We start from the raw sequence: 15,101 nt of genomic DNA, 5'->3' as shown, positions 1-15,101 counted from the left end.
TGGAGATATAAACCTACTCACTTCTGATAATTTCAGAGTTCAGCAGCTAATGTATTTACGTAATAGCAATGCAAAGCATCTATATTTAGGTTGCAAAAGAAAAAAGAAAAAAACCCACCCACATTCTTTTCATTTGAACAAATCTGTAAACAAGTACACATATATATTATCAATATTATTCGCATCCATATACATAAGTAGAGCATCAGAAGCGTTTCCTGAAATACTCAGTATACAGGTACAAACTGACCTCTTAGCTTTAGAGCTCATCTTGGAGTCTCTCCAGGCTATCTCATAAATCTGTGCTCTCTCTCTCTTTATTTCCCTTCCCACTCTATCTGCTCATGTAGCACCAGTCTCCTTCAGTCCTTTCCTCTCCCAAAATGTCACCACTATTGATGCCAAAGCCTTCTCCTCTTTCACTCTTGCCATCTGGCATCATCTTCTCATAGCTCTCTGTCTAAACAATGCTCCATCCATCCCTTTTCAAAATGTGTCTTAACATATGTCCTTCCTCCCATGCTTTTACTTCTTAGTCTCTCTCCCACTCACTTATTGGCTTGATGAAGACACGTTTTAATGGGTTCAAACAGTAGTGCATGAGTTTCCTTTCTCACATTATTCTGATTCAGTGGAGTTACACCTCACACTAATAGAAGTGAGAAGAAAATATATTGCAAAGTCCTCATACAACCAGTTTTGGTAAATCAATAACATAGGTTTTCATTTTCTTTACATTGGAAACATAATAGTTTCAATGAATCATCATTTTAATATGCATTTCCAAATAGAAATTTTGCCTAACGTGCAATGAGAAATAAACCCTAAAAGCTCAGAAGATCTGTCAGTGCGCACAAGAGGTTGCGGGACTGAAGGCTAAGGTTATACTTAATCACTTTCCAAGTGAAAAAGCTGAAGATTGACAGCAATACCAAAATATTTATTCTAAAAATACCTAGGAAATGACAAAGCTCCAAGTGTTGTTTCAAGACAACCTAAAGGATGTGGGGGGATAGAAGCCTAAGTCTCACTGACTTGAAGCCAGGGAACGTTTCTAAATATTGCATGTGCTTTAAAAACATATCTAGAAAAATAAACCTTAAAAAAGTCTCCATAAACACTCATTTGACCCCCACAGATAACCTCCTTGGTTTGGGGGATGTTTGTTTGTTTGTTTGTTTGTATTTTTACAGTCCCAGACCCAGCCGCAGTTTAGAACAAACTGGTGGTTCCTCCAGCATGTTCCAGTTGGTGATAATGCAAAAGGACTATCTGATAGTTAAAGATACCTTGTACTTGGCATATTCCTTTCCACGTCTCTCCCTCCCTTCACCAACAAAGTTAAGTTTATATTGTTAACAATTCTGTGTGTTAGAACTCTGGGTAACAACTCACATAATTTGTTGGAAATATTATTTTTAACTGGCTTGATGCAACTTCTAGTGAAACAAACAAACAACAACAACAAAAAAACTTTCCACTGATATTCGTGGGAGCTGGGTTACGTTCAAAGATTAAAAATGTTGCAATAAACGTTTTTCAGCCCCTAGATGCTGGAAGGTTAACCCTGCAATAATGCTTTCTCCATCCTTTCATCCTTTAAGGCCTTGATCCTCCCATTCGATACAATGGAATTTAGATGAAATAGTTAAATAAGGTTATTATTCATCAACAAAGAATAGGCATATGAGAAACATTTATCCTTCTATTTTGGCCCTGGCAGAGGCAAGATCTTACAGTCTTCCCCTCCCCTTCCAGAAATGAACCTAGGGCATCACCGTCTGAGCACCCTTAACAGCAATAAAAATAAACAGAGTAACCACACTACGTTGGAGCAATGCTTGTATAAGCATTTTGAAGAATTTGTGTTTATGGAAGTTCTTTAGGTCAGGATTCTAGGCCTGAACCCAAAGCAATTACCTACTAAGTTTTAAAAACAAATTGAATATAGAACATTAATCAATAAATCAACAGGTTCTCAAGTGTTTAAGGAGATTCAGTCATCAGAAATCCTTCTCCTAGAAAAATAGTAAACTGATGCTTGATAAAATGTTACACTCCTATATCGGTAAGAAAAATGCTGTATTAAATCAGCCTGTGGTTATTAAAATATCCAAAGAAGGAAATAAAACCTACCTCTTAGCTTAAGAGACTATATACTCAAATGAGCAATGGAATGCATGCATTGCCTCTTACCTGAAAGACATTCTTTCTGCTAGATTTCTCTGGGGTCCACTCAATGCGAGCACCACACAAATCCACACATTCAGGTTTATATCCTGGTTTCTGGAAAGGAAAAAATAACTATGAATATATCCTTACTTTTCAGAAATGGAGACAGTTATCAGATAAAGATCAAAATAGATCAAGTGACACATTGTAGTGCTGCTGCTAGTATTACTCTGAAAGAGTTCATTACTCCCAGTTAGTATGATATTAACACTTTTGAGGTGTGTTAATTTAGCAGTAAGGTTTTTATATGAGATATACAATTTTAAATATAATTAAACTGCTTAAAAACAGTCCGTTGTATCACATATATACAAGAGATCAAAACACAAATGCACATACATCAACTGGATTTTTTTAATTGCTTACTTCGCAAAACATCTTGAAAAGCCATTGTGTTTAAAGGTAAAGTTTTATGGTTTGTTCACCTATGATTTTATACTGATAAAGGTGGAAAGGACAACAACTAGACATGAGCGTGCATCATCCCTCTAAGAGGGACCATCGCCTTTCTCCGCACAAATTATCGTTGCTAGCTCCTGGCTTGTGCGGCAGCCAGAAAGAACTCAAGTCTGTAGGCTAGCTCTGCACTCCCAAGTTCACTCCTTCAGCAATGTCAGTCTACTACAATCTCACATCCCCAAACGTAGCTCTGCCTCTCCAGCTACTCTGTACAGATGCAAACAATACTAACAGCAGATTTGTTGGCCAGTATCATTCATGTTCCTGGGAGTTAGTTTAAAGCAAAATAATCATCATTTGCCATATAAACTGTTTCTCCAGGGACTTTGCCTGTGCAGCAGTTCTGGCAAAGCCTTTCTAGTTTAGACTAGCCTTTATAGATTAGGTTATTGTACATCCCAGACAACAAGGAAACTACTCCGGCTAACAATATATGGCACTAATAAGTCCCTTTTGGGTAAGATATGGAGTAATATCCACATAATGTAATTAATCAAGCTTGATGCATCTTTTTTGCTCTATTGTTCTTAAGCCATTTTACCTTAAAAAATGACATTGCTGATAAAGAAAATAGACTTAATAGCAGAAGTTACGGTACCCAGTCCAGCATCAACCACATAATCAGCTTTCCAAAGATTGCTCACTGAATTTCTCTGATGTTGTTACTAAAGGCTAAAAAAATGCGTATTCTCCAGGGTGCTTTTGAGATGGGCAGAAAAGGATCCATTTAGGTTAAAAGAAGTAGAGTAAAAAATCCTAGTCAAGTACTCTGCAGCCATAGTCTCTGGCGTTTTTTTAGTCCTGGAATTGCAATTATATTCTCCATTTGCCAAACCATAAAACCACCACGGTTCAGCTCCTCTAAAACTGACAGTCCTGTATGTCTTTGTTCCCTTTTTTTAATTTTTTTTTTTTTAAACAGAAAAACTATGCTATTCAAAACAGAAGGATGTTCTTGTGGCTAAACCACTAGGAGAGCAGGGTTTGGGGTTTTTTTCCCCAGCTCTGCCTTAGACTTCCTCTCTGGCCTCTGACAAGAGCCATAACCTTTCCAGATTTTAATAACAAAGCAAAACTTGCAGTATTGATACTCAAATTTACAAGGATGTTGTGAAGTTGAATTAATCAACATTTGTAAAGCAAAAGCAATCAAGTAAAAAGAGCCTTCATTAGCAAAAATAAATATTGAAATAGGAAAAAAATTCAACTGTCAATACTCCAGGACTACAAGACTTTTTAAAAAAATAGGGTTATCGTCTGACTAGATCACTCTCCCTGGGTAGGAGGTAGGGGTAGGAAGTAGGCTCAGAAAGTTTCATCCCCACAACTCCATGAAATGACCGGTCTGTGCCACACGGAACAGCCAGTCGTATAACCTATGGTGCACCCAGTCTTTTCAAATGGGGTCAGCTTGCTTTCTTTGAAAAAGAGCCCAAAACAATAGGCTAAGCCTGCAAATACTTTATCAAAGAAGGGCAACATTATTCAGTCAACAAAAGGAATCAAGAAATCTTGGAAGCATGTAACGAGATGAAAAGAGGACATTGAAATTTAGACAAAGAATGAGGAAATTGTTTCTTGATAGTGAGGAAAATTTTCCATAGCCCAGTCTCCTCCAGGAAAACTGTCATGGCATTTTAAGCTGACATGCAGAAAATAGCAGAAGATGTAGAGAACATTTGCAAAAAGATGGAATAGTGTATTTTATAGGTTTCCATCAACTCTAATTTCTAGTATTCTACAAAAATGCAGGTAACAAGGACTTGGACTCCTCTGGCACTCAGTGCACGTGCAGTTGGTTTAGTCTGTTGTTGTTGTTGCAGTCTGGATTTGTTTGCCGCTCCAGGTTTATATGAAGCGGAAGGCAAGCATTGGTATGTGCCCCTCTCCCATTCCAGAAAGGATGGGATGCACATTCAGGGTATCGGCAAGACAAGCGCCCTTCTGCTACCTGCAAACACACAGCTCTGCACCACCCCGGCTCCTCCACCACGGAGCGCTCTGAGCAACGGGGACAAACTCCCCCTGTTTAATCCCATGTGAACGCTATGAAAGATGCCTAGAAATTTGTTCGGGCCTAAAACCTGCACTGTTACGTTGAGCTTACTTTCCAGTGTACGCATTACCCAGGGAGGCTGTAATGCGGTAAGTTAAGGTTAACACGAAAGCCTGCAACACTTCACGTCCTTGCTTTGTGTTTTCAAGTCAGACCAATTATGTTATATCAGTGTTGTTGGATGGGGTTATGCTGTAAATTGGTACAAGTGTCTGTTACAATGAAATCTTCCTAAACATGAATATGGATTTCAGAGGCATTTTTGCTCACTAAATTACTTTGCAGATGGGCTAATAACCTGAGGTTAAAATAACCTCTGTGGAATAAACTATCTAAGGGAATAAACAGACCAGTTTTTCTTAGTCAAAAAGACTAGTGGTAATAAAATTTCACTCTGGAAAGTAAAAACAGCTGTGATCACTCTAGATCACAGTGTCCTTAATTAAAAAAAAAAAGTTATATTTTTATGAATACTTAAAAAAAAAAAAGTACCAAGAGTATGACTACAAATGATCAAAGCAGCAGCAAAAGATACCAATTTAGCTACATGGAATGCAAACAGGGCTTTACAGTAATATTTGTAAAACAGTGAGTTTTATGACTCTGTCTGTGCTTCAAATGACCATACTCTCTAATTATTGCTACTAATAATACCAGATATCATCACTGCCTTCACCAGAAAAGCAATAGATCCCAGTCTTCCTCACCTGAATCAATAGGAAAGTTGTTATTATAGTGAGTCTTATATCTACAATTGTACAAAGGAATAACGAAAGCCCCTTTAAGATATTGGCAGTTCTATGAGTTAGAATATTATTAAAGATCTTGGTAAATATAATTGTAAATCACCTCTAAATGTTATCCTAGCATCAGAAAAAGAGGGATGATTACAATGTGCTTTCATTTCCCTCACCCCTGTTGCCTTTATTGTGAAGTATCATTCCTCTTATAATGATACTGTCTTATTTTAAGTTTTCACTTCATGTATAGTATTTATTAATTCATTAATTATTATCATCTTTATAACACAAAGGTACATCAATCTTTTTGTTAAGTCATGTCATTTTCCTGCTATAAATAAAAATGCTTTGTTATAATTCATACTCTAGTGAATGAACATTGACTTTATTGTATTATTTAATTAATGGTCGAGTTCCTCTTTTTCCGAAGTAAACTATAGTTGAAAAATATCAGTAAACAAATGGTTTTTAATGAAGTCTTTTATATTACCTCTTTTCCACTGTCAAAATTATGTCTGGGTAAATGGTTTACAAAGGAAACAAACACTGTGTTTGCCTTATTAGACGAGATCAACATGTCAGTTTAGCTCTTTCTGATGTGTGAAATTTCAGTTTAGGAAATTGGGTTATGACATTATTAGTACCGATATCTCTGTTTTTCGAAGTTTTACCTTATTTATTCATTGTCCTATAACTTATCTACAATAGACAGAAATTTAACCTCAACTATTTTTCTCACCTAAATGAGCTTTGAGCTTACAGCCCCAATACTCAAACCTAGCAGGGAACAAAAAAACCAAAACAAAAACAAAAAAACAAACAAAAATCACTTTTTATTTTTATTTTACCAAACAAAAAGCAAGATTAATTTATGCCTGTATTCTTCCTAACACTAAACTCTACGTGCAGCCAGAGGATGGGAGCTTAGTGTCTGGTCAGGCAGAAGAAATTCACACCAGGATATGCAGGTCTCAGAACTGGGACAGTGAGGAAGGGCAGCAAAGAGGGGGCGGATGAGGCCAGAAAGATTACAGGACGTGGTATCGCAGTTCCAGCTAGTTTGTGTACTGTCTCACTAAATTTAGCTTTTTCAAATAAAAAAGAAAAATACAGCTATGAGGCAGTGGATATTATCTCATCAATGTAAATATTTGTGGTGAAGTGAATTGTCGAGGAGAAGGACTGACTTACCAAAAGATCATTTCTGATAACACATGTTAATTTTTGAGTTAAAGAGATTCAGTTCGGGGCAAGAGCCCCGTTCTCTAGGCAGGTTTACTTTAATCACCCACAGAACTGAATCTAAATCCTTAATCTGCTAATAGAGATTTTAACCACATGAAGGAGTCTCTGAGCAAAATCGAGCACCCTGTGTGTTAAACTTATGCTAGTCCATTTGTCTCATGGGATTTGGGCTAGGCCTTGCAAGGAGAGAGGAGAAGACATAGCAGCCAAAGGAAGATGCGCAGTACACATGGGTAGTCCTCAATTAGCAGAGAAGTCACCACTCAAATTCCAGCTACAGCGGCGAATACATTACATTTTTCCAAAGCCAGTTCATATCAGTTAGAGATGATGCCTGAACTTCTCATGAATCCCTGCTAACTGTAAGTAGACCATGCAGTTAAGATAGCAGGGCCAAAAGCCAAAAAGAGGGGGGAAAAAAAAAAAAAAAAAAAGGAAGAGAAGGGTAAGGGGCACTGTTGACTTCTAGCCTGTAAACAACACGTAGGTCCACTAGGAATCTAGCTGTTCATACCCAAATTTTAACTTGCTATGGAAGTTCCAAGAATGAAATACATCATTCACCTCCAAGTGCATTTCTGTAATTTAGCCTGAAAAGTTGGGGGGGGGGGGAGGGGTGAACCTGAAAATCTTTGGCACCTGAAAATTATTTCTTTTCCAGTTTGCTAACTTTTCTTCCACTAATGAATCGACATTATATTCAATTTCAAAATCCACAGAAGTCATGAAATGCAAAATTAATAGATGAACTTTCCTGTTGGAGCTTTGACTTGCTTGCAAAATTCCAAGTCCTGCACCAGATCAGATTCTATAAATGAAGCTAACACCTGTACCCAGATCAGCAGCATGGCATCTAAATTCCACCAAAATTCAAAGCAGCAAGGGGCCTAAATACATTTATGGCGCTAAAGGCCTGAGTCTGCAAGGCGTAAGGTGCCGCAGGAGTGGGGCTGAGCATCCTCAGCTGCCCTTTTGCCCATTCTGTGTGAGTTGCAGTCAGTGGGGTCACGACATCATTGGAGCAGATCCTTCAGGTGAGCACTGAAGATATCTGTGAAAGCTTTCTTTCTATGCAGACAACTCATCAAGACAACTCATCACTTAACCATAATTTTTCATGCATACACCTTTATCTTAGGTTCTTTGTTTTTAGAAGCTTTTTTAACAGAAGAGAATACATTTGTTTTTAAAAATGTCCTCTTGACAGCTTCCATCTAGTGCTGCCCAGAGGAAGAACAATTTCTTGCATTTGCTACTTCAGTGTGTCTCAAATATGATATGAATTGGTTTCCATAACACGTTGATTCTGTGACAGCAACACCCATCCAGCAGGTAGAAGTATAAGACAGCCAGTAAGTTATAAGAATAGGATGTTTTATTAAATCACCTTAGTTCCAGACAAGGCTTCTCTTTTTTTTTTTTTTTTTTTTTTGGAATAACACCTGATTGAATTTTAAGGAGAATAGATTATTCTAAAAACATATTAACTTATGCTATACAGTTTCCTTAGCTTCAGAAATACAACATTATACAGTCGTATTTCATCCCTTATTTATTTTTATTGCTTCATCTTTTTTTATTATATTTTTGCAACAAGCCTCACTTTATTACCAAAAAAGAAAGGCATGAGAAAGTATTCTTTAAACTAAGTTTATGGTCGACTATATCGGTAGGTCAAGAATATAGAACTAAAACGGATTGTTATCACCTTCCACATACAAACTAGCTTATTGCTTGTGACTCCTGCCAAAGAGAGCACCTTCGTGACCACCCATCATGTCAATGAGGTATGGCAGGTTTGATCAGGCCTTGAGAACCTTTCACAATAGGGCTTTGTCAAACCTGCCCCTTTGCTGCCCACAGGGTCACACATTTACTGAATTCCCCTTCTGTTGCCCACACGAAGGTTTCTAGGCTCAAACTCTACAGTAACTAGCACTGAAGGGATACGTGCCATTACTGCTTGTGCAACATATCTGTCACATCTCTGAAGACTAAGATCAGTGGCCTTTCCTTGGGGCACAATAAAAAGGTACTGCAAATTTCACTTTGTAGTAACTACAGGCTACAGAAATTGCATTAGCTGCATTACATGGAGTCATGGAAATATTCAGGAAGGTTAGCTGGATATGGTAGATGTCACATTTATACTACGATAAAAAATCACTTTGCTAACTTATAGTGTTTGCTGCTTTGGTAGCACCCTATATTAAGGTGCCATTTATAAATAGTTTATTATTATTTATTAATGTATAAGCCACTTTATAGGATGGTGGATAACAACTTAAATTCATGTATTAAAGATGCACATAGATGGTTTAATACAATTTACGTCTCACAATATCCTTTGCAACAGATTCTCATCGCATCATCTGTTAAGCGTTTATTACTAATGCATTTTATAACATACTCTATAATACATTATTTGAGGAAGTAGCTGCATTTAGTGATCATTTTCATAAATAAGAATAAAGCATTTATAAGTGGCACCTTAATTTAAAGTGTTACCTTCACATTACTGGATAGTCACTCACCATTTGTCTCACTTTGCAATTATCTTCAAAATGCACCTCTTAATAAAGGACGTGCTAAGTCCCATTTCTTCTCCTACTCTACGTCTGATTAAAAGTTTACCAAGGCATTTTCCTACAACTGCTTTCAAATCTTTGAAGGTTGTCAGCTCAGTCTGAGTTCTTTGTATACAAGTATCCAGCTTTTTATATTAAAGTAACAATTCTGAAATAGTTGAAATTAAAAGATGGTTAATTGCCTACCAGATTGGCCAAAGCGGGCTGTTTGGATTCTTTGTAAAATTCCATCTTCCGAGCAGTAAGAACAATCCAAGATGTGGACCAGTTTTTCCTAAAAAATAATAAAACAACAACAACAAAAAAGATTAACAAGACATGCAAGCAGGAAGTAAAAGTAGCTCCATGTGTAGACTTGGATTTTCAAATCCCTCATGTCAGAAATGAAAACGATCCAAACTCAAACTCAGTGTCAGCAGCGCAGTTCAACAGAGTACTCTGAGCTATAGACAGAGTGGTGTCATTTTGATAACTGGTGTGATAGAACCAAGATGGAAAAAGCAAAGATGATACAACTTCAATCTGACTACATGGAGCTCAGCATGTATGCTGGAAGTGCCTGAATATTTTCTCCCTGTCTCTAAATTAAAAATATACAGGAGAGAAATAAAAATAATACTATTTCAAAAGAGACTTCAGTAATCACAAAACGTTAGAGCTCAGGTACAACCCTAAAGAGCTGGCAAGCTGCAGAAGCCAGGATGAAGAAATCAAAATACACATGGATATTTGAGACAGTGTGTCACTACACTGAGGAACACAGTATATAAGCTATATACATATTAATACTCCTATACTGCAGTGTTTGAAACCACCACCTAATCATAAACAAAAGGAGCTGGTCAGAGAGAAAGAAAAAAATCTATTTTTAGATAAAAGTCTCAAGTCTGACTCTCTATGATTTTGGATGCAGATAACCCCACTATTTATTTCCTGAACATTTTAAAACAAACCTGACCACATGTGACAAAGGAGCTTTGTTTCATGTGCCTAAAGCAGAGAGACCTGCCTGCAAGGACCCAGTGGGACCAGGCAGAGCTGTTATGAACCCTTTGTCTCTCTCTCTTGTTTTCCCTATTCCCTCCGAGTTCTGTCTATATAAGTATTCCTAAGTTACTCAAACATACTCATTTTTTATTCTAAGAAAACCTGGCTTTGCCAAGTTTAAAGGACTGTCTTCGGGACTCTCACTTCCAGATTCACCTCAAAGCTCTGCTGCACTCAATATCCCGTCGTACTACACGTTGGGCATAATAATAGGCAGTTTTACTATTAATGACCTTGCTGTTCAATAGGTTTCAGTCATCAGCTGAAGGAGCATAACTAATATTATAGATGAAGCTCTAAAGACACTGACATCAGCAGAGAAACGTGCACTCACTTCAGTGTGGCCAGGATTTCACCCAGTGTGAAGTGACTGTCATCACTAAAATATGGTCAACTCACAGTAAAACCAAATAAGTGAAAACAACTCTTTGAAAGAGATGAATATCTTTGGAGAAAAAAGGACTACATTTTTATTTTTGTGTTAATGGGGAAAAAGAGAGAGGAAAAAAAGTAAGAAAGACAAGCAGAGTTTTAGAAAAGTACCTGACTATCTAGTTTATCTAGTGTGGGAACTAAACTAGTTCCCACAGAAGGCAAGTGATTGCAAATCACTGAAAATTTCAGCTAAATTTATTACTACTGTCAAGCCATATCCTTAGCTAGGGTGAATGATGGTCATAACCACAGGTAGTGCTTGTCAGTGTGAAAAACAGTTCAATCACCTCTTTTAATTATTTCTTACAGTATCCTTGGGAGATGAGTACTGTAGCTAATGATCATCATCAAGGTAGTGAATACACGTTTTCTATTGGTAAGTACAGCTTTTCACTGCTCTTTACTTTCCTTTTCCTCCCTCCCACCCCATCTTCACCAAAAAAAGCTCTCCTTAATGTAGAGGGGCATAGGTGGCCAAGCTTGCTGTATGCCAGTTTAAACAGCTTTCCCTATGGGTTGGATATCCTAGGTGAGTATGGTTTGCTAAAGGCATACATTAAAATCCTCAGGACACAGCTTAGTCTCAGTACCCAACTTGCAAAGGAATGCTTGACATTAGCTATGGATAGGAAAATTTCTATGCCTCTTCCACTAGACAGAGCCATGCTTGCTCCAGCTCTTTGTGGGGTGGGTCCCGTTATCTGAGAAATAAGAGACAGCAACCATACTTTGAGGTCCAAACTTATGTGAAGAATTCTCTAAAGCTTCTAAAATGTCTGATCAAACTACCTGGGAAGTTTGCCATATGGTGAAAATTTTTCAAATGAACTTTGACCCCCGTTCAAGAAAATTCAGTCATATTCATGATTTTGAACTTAAGATTCAAGAAGAAGTCAGTAGCCAAAATACATGTTGTTTTTTTTTTTTTTTTTAATATCAGGAAAGGTTATGTTTTATCTGAGTTTCATTTGAGTTTTATGGTTCGTCTATGCTTAAAACTAAAGGGAAGAGAGGAACTGAACAAATAACTTAGTTCAGAGACATTAAAAACTTAGTTTCATCTGAGTTCCAGGTGAAGATATAATCTTGGTGCTTTCATATGCACAGCAAGCTGATAACCACTGTTTTTCTGAGTCCTAATTCTAAACTATCAGCGTTCAGATACGCTGTGATGGCAGCGCTCTGCCACTCTGTGATATTCTAATTGATGAACCAGAACTGCTCAGGAATTTCTACCAGAATGCATTTTTAACCACTTTCCAAATACTTCTTAGTAAGAACATCCCAAACATGATGATTTTTAAATATTTAAGATTCAATACACAAAATTTGAGTGACCAAACGGCAAGAGTCAGAATTAGCGAATTTTGGTTCTTTCGGAGGGAGAAGAGAATGTTTTGACTCAATCAGGGATAAGAAAATTTGGTGTTTTTTGCAGAAGATTATATAGCAACTGCAGAAGCTACGAGTATGTGACTATATTTCACCCCAATACATGAACAAAGCGTTTTTTTCTCCTATATTAATATTCTCTCATCTCTTTACAATACAGTTGTTTCATAAAAATACCGAGATTTTAAATGAAAACTTGATTGCTTTTATGTACTAAAAACAAAAGATATATGAACTAGACAACCTTTTTATTAGATTGTCCATAAAGTTGTTAGTCAGACTTCAAAGAAATATAAAATGCTTTAAGGTGTATTAGTCTCTGTACAGATGGGCATTCATCACATTTCACCGGACACACGTTTTCCACCTCTTCAGAAAAGTCTGTTTAGCAATATTTCTAGTTTTTGGCATATGGCTACCAATATTATTCCAAAAAAAAATCACTGCCAGTCAATGAGAAACAACCTTAGGTAAATAAAGGGAGAAGTCATACACTACATGCAGAGTGGATAAATCACTGCCCATGTTTTGTCCATATAAAAAATAACAAATATTATGCAGAGAATACCCAGCTAGAATTAGTAAGTGTATTGCATGAATTCTTATAGAGAAGAAATGTTAAAATTATAGTTGAAACATACTGTCAGAGAGCCCCTGAAATATGAAATCCGACATTTACAGATTGTAAAATAAAGCAATTTAGTCAACACTTCGGTCTTAGAGCTACTGATGTATTTGCATTCTACCAAATGAACACCTGATGGCAGCACACTATAATATCAATGGTGCTCACAATTTCTGAGGCTATTTAAAAACACATCATACTATTTAGTCCTATTTAAAAATATAAATGTAAAATACCTCGTTCATATTTCAGTAATATTCTAGGCTTATATTTGTAACCTTATGATTAGGATGTAAACATTTTAGGCATTTCTGTAAAGAAAATTGCAAATTAACATCATTTAAGAGCCTAGTCTCTACCCATAGACAACCTCTGTTTAAACAATGCTAAAGCTACAAAACTAAAACACAACTGCAATATGCGTCCTTTCCAAATGATATACCAACATGCCTTTGTATTTAGTTCATCTAGGTAACCTGAAACCTGGAGGCCTACTCAACTTACCACTAATATACTGCATAGCGCCAAAATGAAAAAAAGAACACTTCCAAGCAAAGCTTGCTAGGAAACCTGTTCCTCCTAAATTATAATCTGGCCTCAGGGAGGCGTGTGCTTATCTACAGATCAGGCTGTGCTAGTGCTGTATGTCAAGCTGCAGATGAAATAAAAGTAAACAAAACTCTGATTTCTGAAACAACGATTATATACTGAAGAGGAACTTCTAAGCCATTGCAGGTTCCTAGTTGGTTTCTCACTTAGTTCCCAGCTCGATCACCATTTCTGAGATCCCTGTGCTTTAGCACTATAGACAATGTACAAGAACTTGCAAACAGATCTTTTCTCCAGGCAGAAAATTGAATATATCACATTATTCTCGTATTCCCATTGATGATATACCATACTGGTCATATCACTGCTACTGCTTTACAGACACCTAAATACAGCAGACCATAGTGAATCCTTCCATAAAAGAGTTAAGTTTCACATTAATTTCAATAGAAAGAGCCAAGTGAGTAAGTACTGACTGCTTTTGATAATCTCACCTATGACTCCTTGTGGCATCACCACGTGGCAGGTACCTACATCTTATCCTTGACCTCTCAAACACACACTCAGCACCTAAAATTTGCCCACCTAAAAGTATATTATCTGTTTGCCCACTGCCCTTGTGCTAGCATGTACACAATATGTATAACAGAGAGGCTAAGGCTGATCCATGCTCGCAGCACACAATCAGGCTGCTAGCCGATGTCACTTGCTTTCTGGGCCAGGAAGGCCATAATGCTCCAAAAGTGAAATCATGCATTGGCTCAATATTGAAACAAATGCATTTTGTCTATAAGCAGTAATAGCGAAACATGGTTAAACACATACAAATTCTAAATTCTACAACTGTAAGTTCTGTAATATTGAAATATAATACCTTAATTTCTTGCCACCATCTGCTATTTTAGCTTTCAGAAGATATCCTTCTTTCTCCACTACCTAAAAGAAAGAAAAAACATATCATAATCATATCATTTATTCATTTGAATGAATCCACTCAGTTAGTACATGCTATAAGAGTATGCATCTAGCTAATGTAATTTCAGGACATTTAATCACTAATTCTTAGTTTAGTCATCTATTCTTCCTGTTCCAGCCAGTTCTTTTGAAATTTGCAAAGTGCTTTTAAAGTCAAGTAGTATACAGAATTAACGCTGGGGGAAAAAAAAAACCCTATAATATCCACTTTGTTGTCTTAGCAGAAACTACTTTTAATGCAAACAAAGTTTCCAGCCATAAGTAAAATAAATAAATTGTAGATAAACTATGTCAAGGTATCATTTCATATATTAATCCACTGAGTTGTAGGACTTTGTTTGCTTATTAGCCCTGAAGGATATGTCAAAATCTCCTGTACAAGCCTCTCAATTCTTATATTCTAAAAAACATCATGTTTAGGGATAACAGATATGAGAGAAACATCAAATATTGGTGCAACAGGAAAAGTTCAAGGGCCTTCATAGGTGCCACATTTTGCTCTGAGTCAGTACTAACTCAAGATACATGCAAGATGCTAAAAGGCATTATGCTTTTAAGTGGTGCTGTCTTTCAGATGAGATATGGTAGTGAGGCTCTCACCCCTTGCAGCCCTAAAAAGGTCACGCTTCATCGGACTGTGTGCATTCACAAGCAGGGAGAACTTGTCTTCAAGTTTCTAGCTGAACTAAATGATCTCATTGCAGATCATGCAAATGCAGAAAAGCAAATTGAGTGGTTCTGTCAATTCGTGATATACA

General features: G+C 36.9%; 1 protein-coding gene and 1 long non-coding RNA gene across 8 annotated transcripts in view; one reads left to right on the top strand and one right to left on the bottom strand.

The window, feature by feature from the left end:
* Positions 1-11,178, top strand: part of LOC104145702 (uncharacterized) — a 67,071-nt gene extending 55,893 nt beyond the window's left edge. Inside the window, exon 3 of the long non-coding RNA XR_694414.2 lies at positions 11,112-11,178. This is a non-coding gene — a long non-coding RNA (uncharacterized lncRNA). The remainder of the gene's footprint in view (positions 1-11,111) is intronic.
* Positions 1-15,101, bottom strand: part of ARHGAP15 (Rho GTPase activating protein 15) — a 351,974-nt gene that overhangs the window by 274,330 nt on the left and 62,543 nt on the right. For all 7 annotated transcript variants that reach the window (XM_068949292.1, XM_009677349.2, XM_068949295.1 and 4 more), the window contains 3 exons: positions 14,243-14,304; positions 9,507-9,594; positions 2,197-2,286 (listed from right to left, as the gene is read on the bottom strand). In XM_068949292.1, coding sequence (XP_068805393.1) covers positions 2,197-2,286; positions 9,507-9,594; positions 14,243-14,304 — 240 coding nt within the window. The remainder of the gene's footprint in view (positions 1-2,196; positions 2,287-9,506; positions 9,595-14,242; positions 14,305-15,101) is intronic.

The sequence above is a fragment of the Struthio camelus genome, chromosome 6 (assembly GCF_040807025.1).
Source record: "Struthio camelus isolate bStrCam1 chromosome 6, bStrCam1.hap1, whole genome shotgun sequence".
In the NCBI taxonomy this organism is placed as follows: domain Eukaryota; kingdom Metazoa; phylum Chordata; class Aves; order Struthioniformes; family Struthionidae; genus Struthio; species Struthio camelus.
Note: the sequence above shows the minus strand (reverse complement) of the source record. Positions and strands in the feature narration are given on the sequence as shown.